This window comes from Schistocerca americana, chromosome 6 (assembly GCF_021461395.2).
Source record: "Schistocerca americana isolate TAMUIC-IGC-003095 chromosome 6, iqSchAmer2.1, whole genome shotgun sequence".
NCBI lineage: Eukaryota > Metazoa > Arthropoda > Insecta > Orthoptera > Acrididae > Schistocerca > Schistocerca americana.
The window spans coordinates 330,251,455-330,276,861 of record NC_060124.1 but is presented as its reverse complement, the minus strand read 5'-3'; the positions used below and the strand labels follow the sequence as shown (position 1 = coordinate 330,276,861).

The 25,407-nt window shown below is 36.2% G+C and overlaps 1 protein-coding gene across 1 annotated transcript in view; it reads right to left on the bottom strand.

Annotated features, from left to right (window-relative positions):
• Positions 1-858: 858 nt before the first annotated feature.
• Positions 859-25,407, bottom strand: part of LOC124619798 — a 424,654-nt gene continuing 400,105 nt past the window's right edge. Inside the window, exons 32-34 of the mRNA XM_047146390.1 lie at positions 19,786-19,937; positions 7,045-7,180; positions 859-1,276 (exon numbers count right to left, since the gene is read on the bottom strand). Of these exons, the coding sequence (XP_047002346.1) occupies positions 1,232-1,276; positions 7,045-7,180; positions 19,786-19,937 (333 nt within the window). The 3' untranslated portion in view covers positions 859-1,231. The remainder of the gene's footprint in view (positions 1,277-7,044; positions 7,181-19,785; positions 19,938-25,407) is intronic.

Genomic DNA, 25,407 nt, shown 5'->3' with positions numbered 1-25,407 from the left:
TTATTACAATGTTCCACTGAGATCACAATTTTAATTTCATTACTAACCAGTTTTGGCTATTGTCATCAACATAATCTGTAAAACATAAAATGAAAGCAGACCATTAGGAACAAACTACATAACTTAAAAAAAAAAAAACAAGTAGATATGTATAGTATAACATACTAACTTTACATGTGTTTCTTCGGCTATATTTCTGTCAGGTGGACATGCCATATGCAAGCGCTATGTGACAACAGCAGATGGGTATTTTTAAAAGCAAGTAGCTACCACTGGTAGTTGGCTCTGGTGCTAAGAGCACATGATTATCCTTAGCATGTCTTTAAAAACAGGTTTGTGGTTGTTGCAATATCATTACAATATAGAATAATGAATATATAAAATAAACTTACATCATATGCTAAAATAGTCTGTTGCTTAAACTGTATAACAGAATAGAATATTTAGTTCAATAACAAAAGTAAGTACGTGATATTTTTGCAGTAAATCAGCAACATATCCATCCCTTTGACACCCTTTACTCAATTTTTGCTTACTTTTCCCTTCTTACCTTATAATCTAGAGTGTGAGTGACCTGCATCAATTTCCCTTCTTTCCCTTTTCTTCACTCTCTCTCTCCTACCTGACGAAGCAACAAGTTCCCCAAAGTTATGTTTTATTTATTTTCATTGGTTTTGTGTGACTGTTGGCTGTACTGAGCTATGGTAAGCGTTGGCCAGCCCATGTATCTGTTTGCATATTTTTACATTTCTGTAAGAGATTTTCCTTTTAATCAGATATTTACTCTCACAACTCATTTTCATGTTTCTTCTCAAAATTACTCATACTTACAAATGAAATAAGTATGAAACATATAAGTACTGTATAATGTTTATTCACATGAATTTGATTTTATTCATCACACTTTTAACCAGTACCAATAACTGGAAAACAGTTATGATGAACAGTTTTCTACAATACATTCTCACATAAATGTTTCAATTTAACAATGGAAAATCCAGGATTGGTGTTCTCATGAGACTGTCTCTGAACTGAGAATTACACATTTAATATCCATGATAGATCTCTGTGTGTAATATGAAATCCTTTAGTGAAAGACACATATCAGTTTCAAGAGATAAATAATGATGACGCCACTGTCTTGCTAGTCACAACTGCGAAATCTTGCATACACTGTAGAATGCATGTATATGTTTTTGTCATTGTTTCGAGTCTCCTCACATTGCCTATATCAGTCATCAGTCGGAGTCCCAGGAAGATGGTCTACAGAACCATTCTGCAACATAAGAACAAGTGTCAAACACATACAAATGCTTTCTTTCTTAGACAGTTCATTTGTTTTTTGTTCTAAAGGTCACTTGCACTAAACATAATAGTGACATGGAACAAGTCAATTTAAAGGCTGTTAACTTGATCTGTCTTTTAATATGACTGCATGCTGACTATTTAGTGATACGTTCACACAACAGGACAGAATGTTTAATTCAGTAACAATAGTAAGTATGTCATACTTTTGCAGTAAAGAAGCTACATGTTCCATATTAATTATCTGTTATATTACTTCAAGAGAGAAACACTTCCTCAGGACATTATAACATGGCAGAATGGAGTGGCACACACAGAACCATATAATACTACATCAACCACAGTTCTGATACCAAAGGTGTTTTAGTCAACTACAGCTTATCTCCATCTGTTGAAGAGATGCAATGTAGTAGTTAAGCAATAACTTTTTATTTACTCAAGTTCAAACACCAATTAACTGAAAAACATAAGTCAATACAAAGAATACTTATAAAAATCAAAGAGTAAAGCAGATTGTCCTTGCACTCATTACCACAGAATAGTACTGCATTTCATTGTGCATTCACAGATGTTCTTCTGGTGACTCCCACAGTGTGCGTCATATCAATTGAAGGTTATGATATCAAGGTAGTGTATAGTACTCACTCATTATGAGCGCCTATTAACTTTGTTTGTTCATGTATTTATTGTTTTTTCAACTTTAATTTGTTACATACATCACATGTAAATAGCTTTTAACAACCCATTCAGTATAATTATGTAATTATCTGGTTATAAATTATTTCTGCTATTATCAACACACAAATGGTTCTAGTACTGAAATAAAACGGATTCCTAATGCAAAAGTTATTGATTCTGTAAAACATATGTTATGAAATTATTTCAAAATTATATTAGTATCATGCAGCATACTGTATTTCAGCAATACTATAAATTTCACTTAAAACCATTGTTAACAGTTTCTGCTCAAGGTAATTTTGCTTAATACTGTAATTGAATTTTACAAGCTTATTATCAGAATAAATACTTCATGTCATGGCACTGCTTATGTTAAACTCAATTTTTGTAAATCTTTGAAGTTTTAATTACAATCTTAGCAAAAACGTGTTTGTAATAACAGCCCAATATGAAAGATGTTACTGAGATTATATTTAAGTGATATGGGAGAGACCACATTAAAACAGTCTTGAATCAGTTTTTGTAATGCACACACTGCACGAGTTTACTTTGTCAGTTTCATTAATACAATTAAAAGTTTGTACAGAGAACTCCATTGAGTAATTTCTTTAGTAATTAGGAATGCAAAAATTGTCTGATATACAAAGAAAAAAGTGAGCTAAATGCAGAAACATTGAAAATTGATAGTTATTATCAAAAAACAGATGTACACCTACTGTTGAAGGAGCATTACAACAGATAAGTTAAGTAAGTTGCAAGAAGCAAGGTACATAGAAACAAAGTTCATTTCACACTGGAAGGTGATATGTAGATTTTTACATGGTGTGGGCTGGGAACAGATGTGTTCTCTAGCTGCATATTTATTGGGGATGTGATATATGGCAATATTTATGTGGAGAGACAAGATGATGTTATACATACAAGGGGTACTCAGAAAGATGCAAATTATCCCCTCAACAAAATAAAGTTATACAATTAAGTTTTCATTTGTTCACAGGTACATGTCTGCAGTACTGATAAACAGTGAAAGCCCCCACACCACAGTACCACAGAACACTACTAGAGGATCCATAACAAAATGGTGTCACCTATTGATAAAGTGGAGTGGTGTGTGTCAATTTCTTTTCTGAATTTGACAGGGAACAATGTTGTAACAGACCATGCTGAGTTGGTGCTATCAGGGGCAGTCAAATGAGAATCAAACATTTGCCACAACAGGACTATGGAATGGTTCCATTCAAAAGTAATCATGATGCCTGGTAAGACATTTATACCACTGGGAGTTGAGATGATCAATTCTTGTTTCATAGAACACAGTTGGCTGCTGACAGATCCACAACCGCACCCAAACTTGCACTTCTTTGTCCAACTGAAATCAACATCTACACCTGTCTTTCTTCTTTGACTGGAGGGTCCCTCTGCTCATTGAGTTCCTCAGGCACAGAACCACAATGGAATGCACAGTGCTATGAAGACACTCTGCAGAAACTACGACATGCCATAAAGTCGAAACACCCATGAATGCTGTCAGATGGAATCATCCTATTGTACAGTGCCAATCAGGTGATGGTTACACTTCAGCAGTTTGGTTGGGAAACACTCCAACATCATCTTTACACCCCAGATTTCACATCTGTGGTGACCTGAAGAAAAACAAGCATGGACATTGATTTCAGTCAGATGAGGAAGTGCAAGAGTGGGTGCAATTGTGGATCCATCCACAGCCAACCATGTGCTTTGAAACAGAAATTGATCATCTTGCCTCCGGGTAAGATAAACATCTCAACACATGTTATGATTACTTTTAAATGGAACTATTCCAGGGTCCCATTCTGATGGATTTTCAGTTTTTATTTGACTCCCCCTTATAAACAGCAACAGTACACCATCATATGACAGTGGTTAGGTGGTGCAGATACCTTCAGTGTTGTCAGAAAAGTCTGCATAACAAAGAACAAAGGGGCACACCATCTCTCTGTGAAGAACAGTGAATCACATGAGAAGAGGAGGCTCTGGTGCTTGAAAATCCGTGTATCACAGTCAAGGTGACAGTGGAAGAAATGAATATAAGTCAAGGCTCAGTTTTCAAGATCTTGCACATTATTTTCAAGGTGACAAAGATTGCTATCCGCTGGGCTCCATGACTGTTCACATCCTTTCAAGAAATGGGAACATGGATTCAATCACTGCCAAAAAGGGAGAAGATCTCAATGTCATTGGGAGAGTTGATACTGAGTGTAGTTTTGGGACTGTTGTGGTGTGAGTCCAAAAGTTTATGTTTGTAGGGGGCAAGCCATCATAGGAGCATACTATCAAAATCTCCTGATGATGTTGCAGGAGACTATTGAGATGAAGTGTCGTGGAAAAATGTACAAAGGTGTGTATTTTCCCCATTATAGTAGCCCTGCTTGTATCACACAGGCTGCTTATTCTTGCTATAAAATTTTGCCTCACCCCTGTACTTACCTTACATGCCACCCAGTGATTTCTTCCTCTTTTCTCACATGAAGAAACCACTAAGTGGCAGGTATTTTCAGCATGACAAGATGGTTTTTGAGAGGGAGTGTTTCCTGAACAGGCAATATGAGGATTCTATACTGCCAGAAAAAAATTAGTACTTAATACACCCTTTTAGAGTTTACCAGTTCAATCAAGATTTACTGTTGCAACAGTGCAAGTGAAGTACGTGAAATGATTACATTTACAGATCAATAGCATAAGCAGTTCAGAGAAACCAGATATTGACCCACACTGACACACCCATTAAGTATATTGTGTAATCTCCATGGCCAGTAATGCAGGTGCTAACTCTGGCATCCAGTCAATCATGGCGATGCCATATACTGTTTTGGGATACATTATTCTGTGCCTGCTCGACCTAGTCGGTTGACGAGTTGCACGAGTAATTTCTCATCCCTTCATATCACACATGTTCGCGACTGGAGACAAGTCTGGAAATTGTGCTGACCAGGGAAGCTGCTGCACATCTAGCAGAGCATGGTGTGTTTCACGGGCACTGTGTGAGCAAACATAATCCTGTTGGAAAACACATCATCTTCCTGTTTTAAGAATGGAGAAGAATAGGTTTAACAACATTCTGCACATACCAAGCAATGGTTAGTGTTTTCTCCAGAAACACCAAATCTGGACAAGAGTTATAGTTTATTGCACCACACACCACAAGCTCTGGGGTGGGGCCGGTGTGTCTTGGATGAATGCACTCCGTGAGACCGTACTCAACAGATCTACGTCGTTCATGCAAACAACCAACAACTGCATCAGGCAGAACCTTCTTTTTTTTCTGAATACCATGGCATGCCATTCCATCTTCCAAGTGATCTGACAGCACGAATTGAGCCACTTGCAGCAATGCTGAGGCATGAGTGGAAGACAGGCTAGAGCTGTGCATGCCTGTAGTCCCACTGCTAATAACTGGTGTGCAACAGTTTGTGTTCACATGTCTGGGCTCACAAGCCCTCTTGTCTGTGCTGTAGTAGTTGTATGATCTGCCACTACTGCCCTTAAAATATGACAGTCCTGGAGGCCGTCTGTGCTGTGTGGACATCCAATACCTCATCTACATGTGTGAGTATGATCATGTGACTAGCACATCCATCTCATGTGGAAACTCTCCAACGGACCTTTTCATAACACAGAAAGCCACAATTTGACCGCTTTCGAACTAGCTCAGATGGCTGCAGGAAGCTCAAGTGTGTTTCTGTGGCATAGTTTCCTACTTGCTTCACACGTTTGCACCCTACTGAGCCTTTGGCCTGTGAGCATTCCCAGTCTCTGCCAATTCCCAAGTCACCCATTACTGAGCAAAATGTGTCACATCAAAGGGTGAATGTGTACAGAAGGACTAACACCATCACCAGCTGTTATGGTAACAGCCTGATCTCTCCCCTGCCCCCCTCTCCCTCCACCCTGCAATGTAACAATTAAAACTCTGACTAACATATTCAGCTGACTTCAGATGTCACCCAAGCGCACCCCATCCCCATATTTCTCCAAAGCCATGTACTGGTGTTATCGTCTGCATGCACTGACTGACATGATTTTTAGCTAAAGAAAAGATCTGAGCTGTGATGTAACTCAAGGCCCACATTGATAAGATACTAACAGCATCAAATGCTATACTGAAACACACACATCAGGAAATTCAAGAGTTAACTAAACCTTTATTTATTTATTTTTATTCATTTAAAGATCATCTCACAATGATATGGAAATTGTAATGGTAATGCTGTGAAAATCACTAGCTTAAAAAGTGGACAGACACAGAATACACAAGGATAGGATAGGTGGATGACGTGACCACTGTGTTTCAATATTTCAAGATCATTTGATTTACACTGTAAAACTTACTGTTCTATACTTGATAATATTTGTCCTGCTAATATTATTGTAAACTGCAAGAGATTTTATTAAAGCCACTCTTGCAGGTGATGGACATTTTGTAGACCATGACCCTTATTTTTCTCCATCTATAGTATGAGCAATCTGATTTTGAGGTACTCGTCATTAGAAAGTCAAGTCTAATGTGGACAAGAGGTTACAGTGAAAACTTCATTAATTTGTTTGCAGATAGTCTGAGGAATGAAAGTTGGGTGTTTGTGTGTGAAGATGAACTGACAAAAAGACTGTGGAGATTATTTCGAAAAAATTTTTACGAACATTTGTAGATTTATGGTCCTATTATCTTCGATAATAATAGAGGCTGAAGTAATGAATTAAAAGTGTGCCAAGGCTGGGACTTAACCCACGTCTCCTGCTTACTAGGCAGATGTGTCATCTACTACACCACCTTCGCATTCTGGCTAATACCACTGTATGGACTATTCAAGTACAATGCTGTCCCTCACAGTACACTGAGGTGTGAATTTAATTGACTATAATAATAACACACGTTATCCTTATTTGTAAATGTTTAATCATACTTCTTCTAACAACCTAAATATGCAGCAAAGTAGTACAGAATGGAAACTTTGAATTCAAGAAAGTTTGCATCATACATCACTTTTTCAACTTTACTATTGAAAATGTTAGGTAGGCACTCACCCTCATCACTACTTTCACTTCTTTTTCAACAAGCTGCTGTGAATCATTTGACTTTTGTTTCAATTTCACAATTTTTTTACCATTGTCGAAGGTGCTTCCATTCAGTTGTTCTAAAAGATATGCTGGTTCCAGGTATCTACAAATAATTTGTAAAGCACAAATTAATAATGTATATAATGAAAATGTTATGATATATCACTAAGCTGCTATTTGTTAATAATTTTAAAACATAAAGAAATATCAACAAAACTGCTGCATGTATATGGCAACAACAATGACTCACCCTCTTCAGCATAGTTTCATAGGGTAAATCATATGTACAGATAGTTTAGTAATCCTGACTGATGTGCAAATGGCAGATCTGGATGTATCAATACATGTAACATAGCCCACACTTGATGAGAACACCTGTGGTAGGAACACCACCAAGATTAAGGCTGGTCACATGGAATTCCATAGTGGGAAAATATAAGGCCACCTGATAGTGTAATTTCTCTAAGTTGCTGTAATACAACTTCACCTTTACAAGTGAATATGACCACTGCTGCTGTTCACCTGTACCTACCAGACTTATGATGTACAGTGCTTCAACTGATGAGTGTCAGGCTTAACACAGAATGGCACAAATAAAAGCGGCCCATGTACGTATAAATGAAGTACAGTGAAATTACAAAAATAAATAGCTGAAATGGACCTACCATTTATTTACAATGAAAAATACATTTATAGGAGATGCTGAAAGTGATGCCTGCAACATCAATACATGGCTGTGCACATCTAAGCGTATTCAGAAACACCCGGCATAAAATTCAGATATCGATGGTGGCAACTTCACAGCTGATGTTGTCTTTCAGTTCCTGTATCGTGTGTTATGTCTTATAAACATTGCTCTTCAAGTGTCCCCAAAGGAAAAAAAATCATATGTAGTTAGATCTGACAAACATTGTGGCCACAAATGTTCATTCCTCATTGAAGACATTATGGACTCATTCCAGGGATACCTTAGAAATGCGGCATGCTGCCCCATCTTGGTGGAAGAAGTAGTATTGTCTTTCATATTCAGTAAGCTGAGCAAAAAAATGTATCAAAAATTTCCATATATGCAACCATGTTGAGGGTAGTGTCAAAAAATATGAGTCCAAAGCTGCACAGTTCTGTTACACTGCACCAAATGCTAATTTTTTCATTATGGAGTGGTTGCTGACAAACTCCATTGCCCAGTACCTCATGTTCTGTGAATTCACATGATTGGAAAGATGAAATCATGCTTCATCACCCATTATGTAATGGAAAGGGTCCAACAAACCATTATTGATGTTATTCAAAAGCCATGTGCAATAATCTACGTGTTAGTGACTACCATCCACCCACAGTTGCATTTCTACCTAGTAAGCAAAAAGACCCATGTTTGGGTCCTGGCCATGACACAAATTTTAATTCATTTCCTTAGCTTCTAACATTCTCGTAGATAAAGATGAGACTTAAATATCTTGGGGAAAATTTAATTATAAGATCTATATGATTACATATAGTACAGGACTTCCTCATTACATCCAACACTGTCACTGTTGCCAGGGCTCTCCGGCATTGGAATAGCACCCCAATGTAGGGGGAAAATTTTAATTCATTTTTTCACCTTCCAACATTATCGTAGATAAAGAGGAGACTTAAATGTCCCAGGGAAAATTTAATTATAAGTTGAATTAGCACACATTATTTTGAAGAAAAACTTTTAACAGAACTCAATGCAACACATTCATTATATAGATTTTTTCCACATGTATTTGTTTTCTTTTTTCTTAATGATCCAAGGCATTGAGGTGGCAATCGCTCATCGTCTGGAGCTAATCACGAGTTCACAGAACGATCTTCATCTTATGACACACACAAATTAAAACGTGAAAATTCTTGAGACAATTCCATTTGGCTTTCTGCTTCTGTTTCCACTGACAAGGAACTGTGCATAGGTCTTGAAATTAGAATATTGTTTAAGGAACTCATGTGGTGAAACCAGGGTCAAGAGGAATTGGATTTCATTGGGCTTTTCCCTGGGTCATCTGATGTCACTTTGTCAAAGTTTTTTTAAGTTCTTTTCTGTAACTGTCTCTTAAGAATATCCATTTCAATTTCACTGTTTTAACTAACATAATAATAAAAGGGTGTAAAATTATGCCTCATTAGTTCTCTGTTGATAGATAACTATGAAAATAAGTGAACTAAGTAAATGTTTGTTTTTGTTACTAAAAACACTGAGGAAAAATACTGTGCTTATATCATTACAATACCTGTAATTCCCCCCCCCCCCCCCCCCCCCCTCCCCCACAAGCTCTCTAAAATATGAAGGAACTTCTCTGAAGTACAGCTCCACTGGCTTGCACGAGCTGCTGGCTTGTGCCAGAAATATTAAATGTTCTGAATGTTGCTGGTGCGGCTCTTGCTGTCCCATAGCAGTCTGACTGCCACTGTGGACACTACAATGCAAAACAATATGTCTGATATCCTGTCCCAAAATGGCAAAACCCAGTCTGGCAGCAGCCCATCTCTCGGTTGCTGTTATCTGGCTTCATCTTATGAACTGTGACCATCACTGCTATTTATCTTTACCTACTTTGGATTGTGCTGCATACTGCTTCGAATGATGTGTGTGTGTGTGTGTGTGTGTGTGTGTGTATACATTCAATATTTGTGCACAGTGAGGTAGTAGTGCTTGGACTTTCATCAAATTCAATAAGGAACAATTACGTATCAGTTTCTATTGAGAACTATTATTGTTTAATTTTGTGGACTAATAGACTATTTAATCTGTTGTTAAAGAAGTTTATCTGAGTTCAATAAATGTTGCTGGCCTGAAGTGAGGGTTGCAGCAGGTATCATATTGAACAGTCACATTTATTCACCATACTGCTGGACTTCCCAAAGGCTTTTCTTGTGATAAATCAGAAGCCAACATTCTCAATTAGAACACATAGCTGTAGTGGAACTGGCACACAACTGGACCTACAGAAACAATCAGTCAAGAAGAAAGCGGCATGTATCCGTATTCATAAAGACAAGAGAATTTCAAACACAGTAAGCTATGATATTCAGTTCTAGCCCTAATTTTATTCTTGTTGTTTATAAATGATTTAGCGACATTCACTACATTCCAAAAAAACATTCAATTTATGGATGACAAACATACGAAAAGAGGGGTTGTTCTCTTGCAGCAGTTCCATAATAAATACAGAAAATATGGTCAGCTTCTATCTAAGAATTATTCTTTAATCCCTTTCATAATCCTAGTGAGAAACAAGAAGAAACTGTCAATCATGCTAAATGTGATGGCTTGTAGTTAAAAAAGTGGCACAAGCATACAAACTTCGTTAGCAAAGAAATGAATACAATTTGCTACTATGTGTGAATTATTACTTGATGCATGATGTAGCACATAATAAAACATTTATTTTAAATGTATTTTAAATAAATTAGATTTCTCCCATCAGAAAGAACTAATTTCATACTGTGCACACAATAAATGAAATATGTACATGGTAAGTGGGCACTGCAAAAAATGCAGCATAGTTGGTTCATTAAGTGTATTATTTTCTGTGTGCATTGTATGGCCAATCTGCATCTGCTTAGTAGGCCAATTTGCATCTGATTAGTAGGTAATGGTAAAAGTGTAAGGCTGTTTCACTATTACCTTAAAAAGATCACTGTTTAATTCAGTTAACAATTTTTTAATTACTGTTATTATTATTTTGGTTACTGCATGATTATACCACTCGGTTGGCAACATTGTGCACATACCTGTATTAAAGATTACAAATGTTGCAACTGTTAATATTTAAATAAATAATAATTTAAAATTTACTTTTCAGCACATTTTGAAGTTATGGACATAAATTAAGTTTAAATGCTTTAGTTGAAGTATTAATGTTACATAATATAAGGTAAATGCCTGTGAAAAGTGTATATCAGATACCGGGCACTTACATATTTTTAGGTCTAGTTTTGTTAGCTGTAAATAGCATAATTCATGTAGTGTCTGCTTCCATGACTATTTGAAACTGATTTCTAATTGCAAATTTATATTATAGTGTGTAACAAGAGTGGATGTTGTTGTAGGACACTCAAATAGGCAATGGTATTTAAGGATTTTGCGTTGTTGTTTCATTAGCATCATCAGTCTAGACATCTCCAATAGCTTCAGTGTTTTGGAGACTGTGGGCAAAAGCATATAGACATCCCAACAATTTGAGAAGTAGTCTGACAGTACAAAGAAAAAAGGCACAAGCCAAGGTTAGAAAAGAAAGGGTTAAAAAGACCAAGAAGGTCTTATTGCTGGCTAGGAGTCATGGGACAGGACTGTTAGAGGTGTTGCAAAACTGTTTTGGAGATGATTATTGGTTAATTAGTATTCTGTTATATTAGTAGTAGGTGGAACCAAAAGTTTAGACTGCAATTTCAAGTATACAGCTGATGATATCACTAAGCACATTGCTGAAGATTTTCCTCACACTGATATGAAGATTGTGAAAAATTGCTCAAGTGAGAGAAGTGCTTACACATGGTGTGCACAACTCCTGATTCAGTTACACCATACAATGCATGGTTTGTTTCTGAGTACTTCTGGAAGATGATACTTATATGGTAGTAGCACCCCAAATCAGTATCCATCTCATCCCAGTGAATCCCAATGTGTTTCCATGTCTTTTTTCAGGGTAAAGCTGACACAACTATCATCAAAAGAAAATACTGCAGCTTGGACATTTAGTGTTTTCCAGTAAAACATCAGTTATATTATGAATAAAAAGGATTAACTTCTAACAGCAATACAGGAAAATGAAATGGCACACAGAATGTTAGCAGATCTTCTGTGTTTATCAGACTTCACACACACACACACACACACACACACACACACACACACACACACACACACACACACACAAACAAACAAAAAAAAAAAACGTAGAAGCTAACATTTTGATGGCTGCAAGTTAATATTATTCTACTGATGTAAAACCAGTAAGAGGAAAGGGTAATGACTATACATACAAAAACGCACTTAAAAGTCCCAGACCCTTCACGTTAATGAATATTGTTTCAAACAGTGGATCACAAAACACCCATGCCAATAATACTGACTGATCACACACTATGAACAGCAAATATCTTAAGCTTAGTAAAGCAGATATAGATAGTATGTTGTCAGAGTTGCCACAAGTTTCCCCAAGTGAAATTCCCTGATATTTCCCTGGTTGCCAGATAAGTTTTATCATTTTTCCCTGACAAATTTCGAGATCTTAAGGATAAGTAAAGACCTCAGTTGGCAAAAAAATGTAATGACATCTGTATTTCTAAATATGTGAGCAAACATTTTAAGTACTAACATCAACATCTTTTGTAATAAACTGTTTTTAGATGGAAAAAGCAAGCCAAATGGTATATATGTTTCATTAAGACCACTGATGTTATTTTATTCCAATAAAGTGAAACACATCTGGTGACAAAAATACACATTTTGTTGGAGTCGTAAGACAGATTTAAAATACCTTCACTGCTTTCAGAAATAACCTCAGAGAAAAGTAGGCATCTTGAAAGAAATGTATAAGGTGGGGAAGACTTGTGTAAACCAACACTATGGATGACCGCCAATAAAATGTTGGTTCTACTATGTTCATTATTGTCGTTTATTAGTCACTGTGTTCTATCTATTATTCTGCAGACATTGTGTGATTTTTATTTCAGGAAATACATGAGTACATAGCGTACAAACTGCTAGTGGCTGCCACAATTTTCTTCTTATTATTGTCCGTACTTTTAATATATAAACTACTTTTGAAGTGCCAAAATGTATTAGAATAAATAAAATGTCTATAAAATGCTGCACTGTACAATGTACTTGTGGTGAGACATTTACAATTCCTGAAATCCATTGCCCATGGCCTCTGGCCTGCCGAGGAGCACCACAATCCTGGGTCCATGGATAAACCATTAAAATCGACTGCTCTATGACACACACACACACACACACACACACACACACACACACACACACACACACAGACCCAGCCTGCAGGCAGATCAGTGAGAATACATCCGACAGGCAGAGCCTGCATATTAGTGGGAAACTATGGGCTTCAGAACAGCAGGCCCGATCCATTAGAGATACCTGCAGAAATAGCCTGCGGTTTCATGTGGCCAGCTATTCACATGTCACAGACACCATGTTGATGAAATGAGTCCATGGTGAACAACCACGCAACAGATAACTTGCGCAAATACTCAGAGAATCCATACTAAGGAAGACAGGTAGCAACTCACCATACAGATGATCGCTGAGCCACAGACAGGCACATAGAAAACACAATCACACTCTCACAACTAAATTTTTGACCATAGCCTTTGCCAGAGAACGAGAGCGCACACACATTCACACAATCACTCACACAAAACTCATGAACATATGACCATTGTCTCTGGTCGATGCGTCGACAAGCTCTGAGAATCAGATCCAAAGAAACCACTCCTCATGCCCCCTGCCTCTCATCAGCAGCTACTAGGCTAGCAGCAAGTAGTGTTGGCAGCACTAACTGCAAGCTGAGGAGAGGGGTGGGAAGGGGGAAGCAGTAAGAATGAGCGAGTAGGGAAGCGGCGCACATACTGAGCTGCACCCAACCAGGAAAAGCATGACATCTCAGTAAACAAACAATTTCGTGCTACTGAGACAGTGTTTTTTTCTAGTGTTTTTATTTTTTTATTTTCCTGATTTCCCTGATAGTTTGAAATTCCCTGATATTCCCTGATTTTCAGATCTTGTGGCAACCCTGGTTGATTTTCTTTCATATAGTACAGCTCAAGATCATGTGAAGTTATTTATGTCTACAATTCATTGAAATTAGTTGCAACTTTTGGGATTTAGCTCACCAGAGCGGACATGATGCTGTTGCCCAGGCAACACCAACACTTATCTGGCTTTCCCTAAGGCAGCTCTGGCAGTTCAGATAGTAAAGTGCCCCTGTTGCCATGCAATGGATTAACAGTACAGCATGGTGCAGTGCATTAGATAATCTACTTTCATTAGCTTTCACTGTAAAGTCGTATTCTGTGGCATTGAAGTGTTCTGCAGTTGTCAGGTATTGTGAGCAAGTGTTGGTGTTTCATTAATAATAAGTGTTGCATTAATAATAAGAGTGCACAATGAGTTTTGCAATAAAAGTGGTCCTCCAAGAAAATGAAGAAAACATTCATCAGCTGTGAAGATAATGTTCTGCTGCAAAACATTCCTCTGAAGTTGACATAAGGAATGGAGAAGGTACCATACCACTTCATTGTGATGGATAAAGCTCCAAAGATGCAATGGAGGAAAGAGGATATTTTTCTGACGGTACAAAGAAAGGCTGCATTGGATAAAGTTGAACCTAGCACGTATAAAGTAGAATTAATGGAACTTGTAGTGCTGTACAAGCCAAAAACTCCACATTACCAGGCCAGCGAACTGGCTAAGGCTAATGGGCACAGTTTAATCAGGCTCCCTTCACATCATGCTCATTTAAATCTGACTGAGGATGTATGCACTTAAATGAAAAGTAATGTGGCAAAAAACAAGAAGAAAATTATGTTCAGTGAGGTCGAAATGCTGACAAAAGAAGCCATTGCAAATGTTACATGACAGGAATGGTCTTGATATGTCAGCTATACCAAGAAGGAAGTTGTGGAGACATGGATCCATGAAGGACTGTGTTGAGTTTTGAGTAATATGTAACTTGTCTTGCTGCCATGTCAAAATCTGCTTCTTTTGCCAAAACACAGCAGAATTTACACATATTCATCTCACTAACATTCTAATGCAGTTGAAGTTGTGACAGAATCCGGGGGGAAGACAGGTCAATAGTTATGAAAAAGCATATTCTCCATATAAAAATAAACATGTAACCATAGCAATTCTCATTTTGCAAGCTATTGATGGTTCTTATAAATCACACTATTTAATTAGGAAAAAACTGTAGTTGCTTGAATATCATGGTAGATACAGAAGTTTTGAATATTAATCATACAACAAAATACTCTCCTCTTTGCATGCTATCATTTGGCAAAATCTTGTTTTGAGGAGGTTGGACATCGGCACTAATACAACCTGTACACAAGAAAGATCATACGACGGAACCTGGGAACTACAGGGGAATTTCTTTAATACCTGTGACCTATAAGGTATTCTCAAAAGCACCACCAAATAGAGTGGAAGAACTACTAAATCCACAAACTGATGAGTACCAAGGAGGCTTCAGAATGGAGAGATCATGTGCAGAACAGATCATGAATCTAAAACTGATAATTGCTTATCAAAAAAAGAGGAACAAAAAGTTCATGCTTACATTCATAGACTTCAAGAAAGCCCATGATCCTGTAGACAGACACACACTGTTCCAAATTTTAGGAGAGATGAGTTTAGATAGAAAATCTGGTGAAGTGGTTAAACAGATCCTAAGCAACACAACATCCCAAGTCAAGTTAAGAGGAAAGCTGTCATAGGCCTTTAAGATTAAAATTGGGATGACACAAGGAGACGGACTCTCCCCTATGCTCTTTGTGTCCTCAATAAGGTGATCAGAGAGTGGCGACAAGGAATGAAAGAAATGGTGGAATACAACTGGGGTGTAAGAATAAAGGAGTATGGGTAAACTGTCTAGAATTCACAGATGACATTGTGATCTTGTCCAAATCACTAGAAGAGGCAGTTAACCAAACCATAGAACTGCAGAGATAGGCAGCTAAAGTAGGCCTACAGATCTCTATTGAGAAGATACAATATATCACAAACATCACGATAGCTCCTAGATGGATGACAATAGAAGGAGGAAAATTCAGAAGGTGGAGAGATTCAAATACCTTGGAGAATGGATAGACATTGGACTGACCAAAAAAGAAGCAATGGGAGCATGAATAAACACAATGAACTTTGCATATAAACTATCAACACCTAGAATAAGAAGAATATTTCGATAAATGCAAAATTGAAACATTGCCAAACAGTGACCCAGCCTGAAGCTCTATATGCAGCAGAAACTCTTAACTTAGCAAGAACTTTAGTGATCAAGAGGCTAGAACTGATAGAACGAAAGATTCTCAGGAGAATATCAGAACCTCAAAGAAAAGAAGATGGTCAATTTAGAAACTGAGCCAACCAGGAACTGTATACCAAGAAAGAAAATGTTTATGACGTCATCAGGAAAAGAAGGAGCATATTCTTTGGACATATCCTCAGAATGGAACAGGGGTGGTTAACACGGCAAATCACACAATTTCTGGTGAACAAGGAAACCAAAGTATGATGGATCCAAGAGATACAAAGAGATCTGGAAGAAATGAGAATGCAGGGACCAGAGATATACAACAGGGTGACTTTTAAATAAAAAATTCAGGCCTTCAAAGCTTTCAAGGACAGAAAGAGACCCAGAACAAAATTATCTTGGACAGAAGAATGAAGATGGTTGCAAAGTATGAGAATGAAAGAATATTGGGAAAGAAGAAAGAACAGAATAAATGAAGCTGAAGTGAATTAACGTGGCCCTAAGAAGGCCAGAACAAAAGAAGAAGAAGAAGCTCATATTAGTAAATGTCAGCCCCGTAGAGAATACTTCATGAAGTATATCATACTAATAATGTATTCATTGTATGTTTCTAGAACTATACTGTGTGTAAAAGAAAATATGGAGCGTAGTATAATCAATAGTGAAATCCATTTGATTATACAAGAAAAAGAGAGGATTACTACATACAATTTAGTAATAAAAGAGCCACAGATCGTAGTCAATTTTCTGCTGGAAGACATTTTTATAACAGACTGCCAAATAACATAAAACCATTAAATGGAAATGTATTCAAGCAAAATTAAAGCAATAGTTAATTGATTAAGGTTTGTACTCCATCAAGGATTTTTAATGTTGTTATGTATAATTTATCTTTATTCCTAAACTCTTATTAATGTTCATATATTTATAAACAGACTATATCCATAACCGCAGAAGTTATTATGGAAAAATAGACATTTTTAATTTAGTTTTAGTACATTAAAAACTTGGTTTCAGATAAATGGGTTGAATATAAACATACCTAAGACTCACAGGATGCAATTCAAAACCAAACAGTCAAAATATTAGCAGATTTAGATGGTTCACAACTATCAAGATATGGAAGAACCCAATTCATTCAAATTCTTAAAATTAAATTTGGTCAGAAATTAGAGCTGGCAGGTGCACATTAAGTACCTAGCAAACGAACTGAGTAGCTTTACATTTACAATGCAAACAATATCAACTGCAGCTGACATGGATGCATGAAAAGTTGCATATTCAACTTACTTTGAAACTAGTATTAAGGATGGTATTGTTTTTTGTGGAAACTTGACTGACATAAAATGGACACTAAAGATACAGATCAAAATCCTTCAGAACATCTGCATTATACATAATGAAGAACCATGTGACCCATTATCAAGAAAACTTCAAGTATTAACTATCCCACCCTCTATATATTTATGTGATTATTACCTTTTTGCATATCATACAGAAATTATTTGAGGGAAACCCTTATGTTCACACATGATACGAGAAACAAAGAAAACTTCAAGCTTCCCACCCATCATGTCAAACTGTATGCACAGGCACCTCAATGCATGGGAATGAAAATTTATGATAAATTAAAGAGGAATAAGTTAATGCAGATGAATTTAGTTCTACTGGAAAAGAAAGCTATGCTGGGCACTGATTCTGAAATGCTTTCCAACTTATTATAATTACTTGGATCAATGAAATACAATACAAAAGAAAAAAAATACTTGTTACATTCCCATTATGTATATCTATCTAACTGTTCATAAAAACATCATTTTAGAGTTATATTATTATTTATTAATGTAAACACTATTGTAACTGTGATTTAAATTGCTGACATGTCTCCTGTACACAAACTACATGGACTGCAGATGTACATCATGAGATAAATAAATCACAACTCATAATTCAGAGAATTGTAAATGATGACTTGATCATGGTTTTTAGAGAGAAATTGTTTGAAGAAAAATTGGAAGAGATTTGTAAAGCAAACAGTGACATGGGAAAACTTAACTCTGCATTAAACACATCTCTACCATATTTAGAATCTACTTTTCTGCCAATATATGCAAGGGTAAAACTGAAAAGAAGTGAGTATAAGAAACTGATAACTCTTGGAATTCAAGTATCTTCTTCTTGTAAGAGAGAATTCCACCTTATACAGAGAATAAGTTGTAGTCAAGAGTTGAAACTCAATTTACATCAGTGTTGTAAATCCTTCAGTCTGTTATCAATAAGCAAAACACATCCATTACACTCATGAAATAAAACATCTAAAAATAAAGCAAAGATAACTTAGCACATTATTAATCAAGAAACAAACAAATTATCCAAATTACACTAAGTCTCCATAAAACAGTAATATGGACAGACTGTGTCACAGGGATGAAACTAAGTTAAGAATGAGCCCCAATAACATGGGGCTCAACAAGGGTCAGTAATGGGCCCACTCTTGTTCTTAACATCCATAAATTTCTTCCAATTACTTTAAAGGATGATTCAATAGTTGTAATGTTTACTGATGACATAAACTTACTAATCAAGGTTCCAATTCAATCTTGTTACACACAGCTCAGGTGAATGCTGAAAAGCCCTGCAATTGGTTCACAGCAAACAGTTTAAGTCTTAATCTCGCAAAGACTTATATTTTACAGCCATTTAAAAATGAATGTACAATGTACAAGCTCAGTTTTGCATGTTTCTCTTTGAAAAAAAGTCCATTTCTTTTTGTCTTACAGAATGATGTTTTAGGGTGTTTAATTTCAAGTACCAGTACCTAAATAAAATACTTATTCATCAGCATCAAACAATAAGAATATTGTATAAAGCGGATAACCACACATACTGCAAAAGCATTTTTTTGTGATCTTGATATTCTTACAATCACTTTCCAGTAAATTTACTTCTTAATGATTTCTGTTATGGATAAGAACTGGAATTTGAGTGCGCAAATTTTAATCCAAGACAAAAAAACAGATATGCTGTAAGATTTGACTTCATATCTAGGGTTGGGAAGTATTTATGCGCTCTGATGCAAAGGTACTCAATGAGTTTCCACTTAACACAAAGCAAGCAAATCAAACAAAAATTGAAAATATATTTTGTTATCCAATCCTTCAACAGTAATCTGATTATCTAGATTTGAGGATTTAAACTTGTTGTTAGCTACATGGCAAATAGCAGTGTGCATTGTAAAGCTGCATGACAAGCAGTAATGCATTATAAACAGGAAACAGGATAATATCTGTTAACACTCTTATAGTGTACAACAATGATATTACTTCGTTTCTCATACTGTTGTCATTTCACACTGGATGTAGATGTTACTGCTAATAATTTGTAGTCATGGTATGCTGTTTCACTTAATTTAAAAAAAAACTCTAGCAGTAAAAGACCAGTGTACATACTGCTATCATAAATTGTGTTTGAAAGTAGCTCTTACTTCACTCCTGAAATAACTGTTTCCAGACCAGTACCACAACACATGCACATTGTTCTTTGTCTTTTAGCCTGATCTCAAGATGATCATTGATGATTAAAGCTTATTGTGAAAGAAAACAAACAAACAAAAAAAAAAAGCTCTAGCAATCAAAGACCAGTGTACATACTGCTATCATGAATTGTGTTTGAAAGTAGCTCTTACTTCACTCCGGAAATAACTGTTCCCAGACCAGTACCAGAAGATCCAAAAACAGGTGCAGTAGTCCTGTAACGTGCCAAGGATTCTGCTGTTCCTTCCAGCGTTTGCTCAAATTCAAACTTACGGTATGTTGGTGCTGAGCTTCTGTTATTTTCCTGTTGGAACAGTGCAAGTGTTTAGTAATTATTATAATTTTTAGTTTTTTGTTTATTTCAATACAACATACTCCATTACACCACTTCTCCTCACCCTGCCAGCCAAATACTGGAAGTGAAATTTTTTTCCACCACCAAGATTAAAACCAGCTTATCCCTGTGTTGAGCACAACTGCACAAGTGTGTGTTAGCAACCTTGGCTATGGAAGCAGGTTTAGAATTTTCACTGAGACGCAGTAGGAGTAGGAAGAGAATGGAAGTTCAACAGAAAGGTGGAAATCATATCCAGTAGAAGCCAATGAAACAACAAATTTTTTAGTATTAATTGAACTTTGTGTTGTCAGCAGAGGGCTTCACAGTGAATACTTACAAGCAAGGCTATATTTTTTCAAATTTAATGAGCAAATTTTGCGGGACTAAGTTACATCCAGAAAAGAAAGCACAAATTCTCATTTTAAAAACGTAAACAGAAATATTAAATAATGATCACAAGAAGTCTAATTTACAGAACCCTTAAACCGAATGTAATCTCTAAACATTGTTATGGATGCAGAATTATATTTCAGAGCACCTATAAATTTCAATACTGAGAAACATAAAAAGCTTACATATTGGAATAATTTACAAAAGAACAATATGAAGATGGATGAATGAAGGAGAGTTACTTGTATTTTATCAAGAAGAATTACTTGTTTTTATTGCAATGCAGGATTTGTTGTTCCACAGAACAAATACAAAAATGTGTATGACATTAAATCAAAAAATTATTGGTCAGGATGGACACATGACTCAAGCAGACCTACTGTACAGACACTTTTTCTTGGAAACAACAGGTCCCATCTTTTCTGTGCAAATTGCCTTTTAGGCGAACCAGTTCGGGTGAAAAGAATAGTGAATCTTACATTACTTGGAAGTTACTGGAAAAGGAACAAAATTTATTTAAAATGAAGAGAATAAATTAGTATCACCAAAAAGAGCTGCAAAATTCAAAATTTTCCATCTAAAAAAATATTTTATATTCTGTACTACACTAATGTTATAAAACAACTCTTCTTGGCATGTACCGCATCACTCAACCTAAGCATGTGGGAACTGCATACGTTAGCGTAACTCGCATTTCCTTGCTGCCAGTAGCATTATTCAAATATAAACAGTTATTTCTGCAGTAAATTCATTTCTGTGGTGGTCTTCAGTTTGCATATGTTGTTTGTTCAGTAATAGCATGCTTTTCTAGCACCACTGCAAGGGAGTCAGGCACATCATAACACACTTCCTGTTGTCAAAAGACTCTCAAAGTGGAAGTGGGAAAATGCAATTCTCGGTTATTGTTAGGCTTTTTTATTTTTATGAGTAAGTGGAACAATGCATTTGGGGAAAACAAGTGTCTTCAGTGTGGAAAGGTGGTAGCAGCCATTTTGAATGGTTTGCTGAGAAGAAATACCTTCTTGAGCACAGAAACAGGGCCTCTTCGGAGTGTGTCACATCACCGAGGAAGAGTACTGAAATTCCTAGATTATATATACAAAAATATCAAGTGGATTGATACGAAGAAAAGGGAGTAGTTTGGTCAACTGGTTTGGAAGAAGTTGTGGTGTAATTTTGGTATAGGTTGTATCTGAGCACTGAGTAATTAATACTTGAATGACTAAACAGAAGCATTGGTGTTGGCAGCTAATTTAAAGTTAAGTATGTGAGAGCATATTAAATGAAGTGTGGATTGGTCAGTGTTATTGTTTCATTCAAGCAAAAATCTGGAGATCAGAGAAGGAGTCTGAGTATTCATTGTGGGAAGTTGTAGAATAAAGTAAGTTTAATAGGTCCAACACTAAAGAAAGTATGCAGTCACATATGCACCTGAGCAAGTAACATCACAATGGTCAGGTATGACTAACCCACAAGCGTGACAAATATTCTTGGAAGATTGATAAGTAAAATCTTTGTTTTGGAACAATGTTTCGACCAGTTTTCTATGTGTTTCCCTCTGATGAAGTGTATGGGTACTGCCAGGGGCTGTTGTTTAGCCATTTCTGATCATACCATTCACTTCCTGGAAGTGCGCCAGAATGCCAACTGTGAGTGCTCAAAAGTGCAAGTACCAGGTGATGAAGGAGGACCACGCACTGACCAGGGAACAGTTCTGGGGAAGTTTTGTGCTCCATCAGCGACACGGAACATGAGGAAGACTTTAATGATATTGATTGCCACCTAAAAGGTGCTGCTGATATGCGAACATGTAGCAATAGCACTGTCCCAATAGGCAGTAATCATAGAAATATGTATCTTAGGAAATCCAAGTTAGTTGTTTGTTTACTCAGATAGTCATGGTTGCGATATCACAAAAACTTGCAAAACAAACACAATCTTAGAGCTACCAGCTATGTGAAACCTGGGGCCCTATGCACGAAGTTGTAAGGAACTTATGGTGTCATAAAGCTACACAAGAAACTTAGTTTTTGGTCATAATTGGTGATGCAAATGATGTCTATGGTGATGAACTAAAAAGTGCTGCCCATGACTTGAGGAAAGCCCTGGACACAGTGAGAAATGAAAGTGTAATAGTGACTCGAATACTGCACAGATACGACCTAATAGAAACGTCATGTGTAAATCAGGAATTTATTAAGGCCAACAGGCAATTTCATAAAATATGTAAAGTATACAGAAACACAAACTTCCTATATGTGCAATTCATGGAAAGGAAACTCTTCACCAGGCATAGTATGTATTTCAATATTCATGGAGAAAAGTTCATAGGTTTAGAATAAATGTGATGGCTGAAATTATGTGCACAAATAACAACATTGTGCCTATTATTGTACCAACTCATAACAGAGAAACCATTTCATCACAAGTGAGAACACCTACAAAAATAGCAGCAGAAGAACAAACACAACCAACTGCAGTAACACCAAATACAGCAGTAGAAACAATAATCGGGGCAGAAATGCCAACCACAGCATCCTTGTCAACAGCAGGATCACAGACAACAGTAACAAAAGTAATCCCAACAATAGTAGGAGCAATAGCAGACATGGAAACAACCACCCACAGGGCAGCAAGCTGACAGAAAAGAATGCCTCCTTCCCATCTGAAGGATTTTTTAACTGTGGGCATTATGAAAAAGAAGCCACCAAAATAAGTAACATTAAATGTCTAACAGTACTCCACCAAAATGTTCAGTGTGTAAAAAACAAAATGCAACAGCTGGAAGTCGAGTTACAATTCTTAGACAGCTTGGTTATATGCATCACAGAGCACTGGTGCAAAGAAAATGAAATCTTATATATTAAATTACTCTCATATGTCCAAGCCTATTTTTATTGCAGAAACACAATAATAGGTGGAGGATCATGTATTTACGTTAAGAATGGTATTGAATTTAAAGTCAGAAATGATATTATCTTGTTAAGGGTAGACAAATACTTTGAAGTGTTAGCAACAGAGATAGCTGCTATAGATATGCCCAAGAAACTAACTATACTATTTGTATACTGTTCTCTCAGTGGTAATTTAAAGATATTCTTTTCAAAACTTATACAAAGCCTAGAACTAGCATTGACTCTTCAGACATAATATCCTTTTGTGCGGGGACTTTAACATAAATACAGCTAAAACAGATGACACCAGTAACACATTTCTGAATATCCTGCATAGTTTTGGAATGTCATCACTAGTCATCTGTGCAACAAGCATAACCACACATTCGTCATCTACCATTGACCACGTAGCTACAGATGTCGGCAGAGAAAACTGTGATGTACTTATTAAAAATCTGGGACTGTCAGACCATCTATGTCATTTTGTAAATGTAAAAGCTTGTGTATAAAAAGAATCCAAACTGTATGTATATAAAAGAGTCTACTCTCCATCAGCGTTGCAAGAATTTTCCCTACAGTTAAAACACATGAAAGTAGGGAAGGAGTTAATACAGAAACTAAATGAACAGGGAATTCTCCAATTTCATGTCTGAGTTTAAACTAAAATTTGAAGAAACATTCCTATTGGAACAACCACTGAAAATAAATGAATTACTAAAGGAATTAGAAAATCTGCTCAAACTTGTAAATACCTAAACTCCACTAAAAAGGATTTTTTGCACTACTACAAAAACTACAAAAGGATCTACAGGAGGATACTCAATACTGCAAAGAAATCAGCCAATGATAGGTTGATAAATTTAGGCAATAATAAAAGTAAAGCTACATGGATGGTAGTGGAACAAGAAACAGGAACTGTGAAGCACAGGCATACAAACACAAAATCAAGAACAAGAAAAACTTAGCAAGTAACCCAAAAGAATTAGCAAATTATGTGAATACCTACTTTAGCAGCATTGCAACAAAGTTACAGAAAAATTTTCCAAAAAGTGTTAATTAACCAACACAGAAGCATATAGCTCACTCAATGGTATTGCTTCCAACTACTGAGGATGAAGCAGAAATCAGAAATGAGTCCTTGAAAACTGGTTGCTTCCCTGACTATCTGAAACATGCAAAAACTTCACTAGTTCACAAGAAAGGTGATGTAGTAAACATTGAGAACTATACAGACCAATAGCCCTATTGTCACCCTTTTCCAAAGTTATAGAGACAATAATGAAAAACAGGCTTATGAGCTATCTAAGCAAATTCAACATCCTCTGCAATGACCGGTATGGTTTCAGATCTCGTAGAGGCACAGAATCCACAATGCACAAAAACAGTTTTAGAAGCACTACATGAGAACAGCTATGTAACTGGACTTTTTGTAGACTTGTCTAAGGAATTTGATGAGCCTACAACAAAATTCTTAGCGTTGCATATTAACAGCCAAATGGAGTGGATTGAAACTGCTATGAAACTCTCATATCCACATCATGTTAGGCACTTAAAGAGTCCTTGCATCCTCATGCAGAGATGAATGTCTGAGAACTGTATACTTTAGTTATGTTCATTCAGTAATCAGTTATGGTACAATTTTCTGGGGATACAGTACTCAGAATTTACAAGCTGTATTTAAAACGCAAAAGAGAGCGGTAAGAATTATAACAAAAAGCAGTAAGTGGGCCCACCATAGAGAACTTTTCAAAATGTTAGAAATTCTAACTGTTCATTGTGAATTTATATTCCAAACCATAATTTATGTCAAGAAAAATGTAGAAAATTATAGTACAAATAGCAGTTTTCATAACTATAGTACAAGAATAAATCACTGTCTTCACCTAGACCAGAAAAATAAATATAAGATTCAAAATAGTTTCTTATGTGAAGGTATAATAAGCTATAATAAACTACCACTGAAAATATAAGAAACAGATAAAATTTACTGCTTTAGGAAAAATCATAAACTTTGCAGGAACACTGTTTTTTTTTTTTTTTTATACACTACACGTGAATTCTTTCTAAAAGTGATTGTAAATAACTTTATCTCACAATGTTTAACTATATGTAATGTTTTGAAAAGGAGCAAAAATTATTGTACGTAACTTATG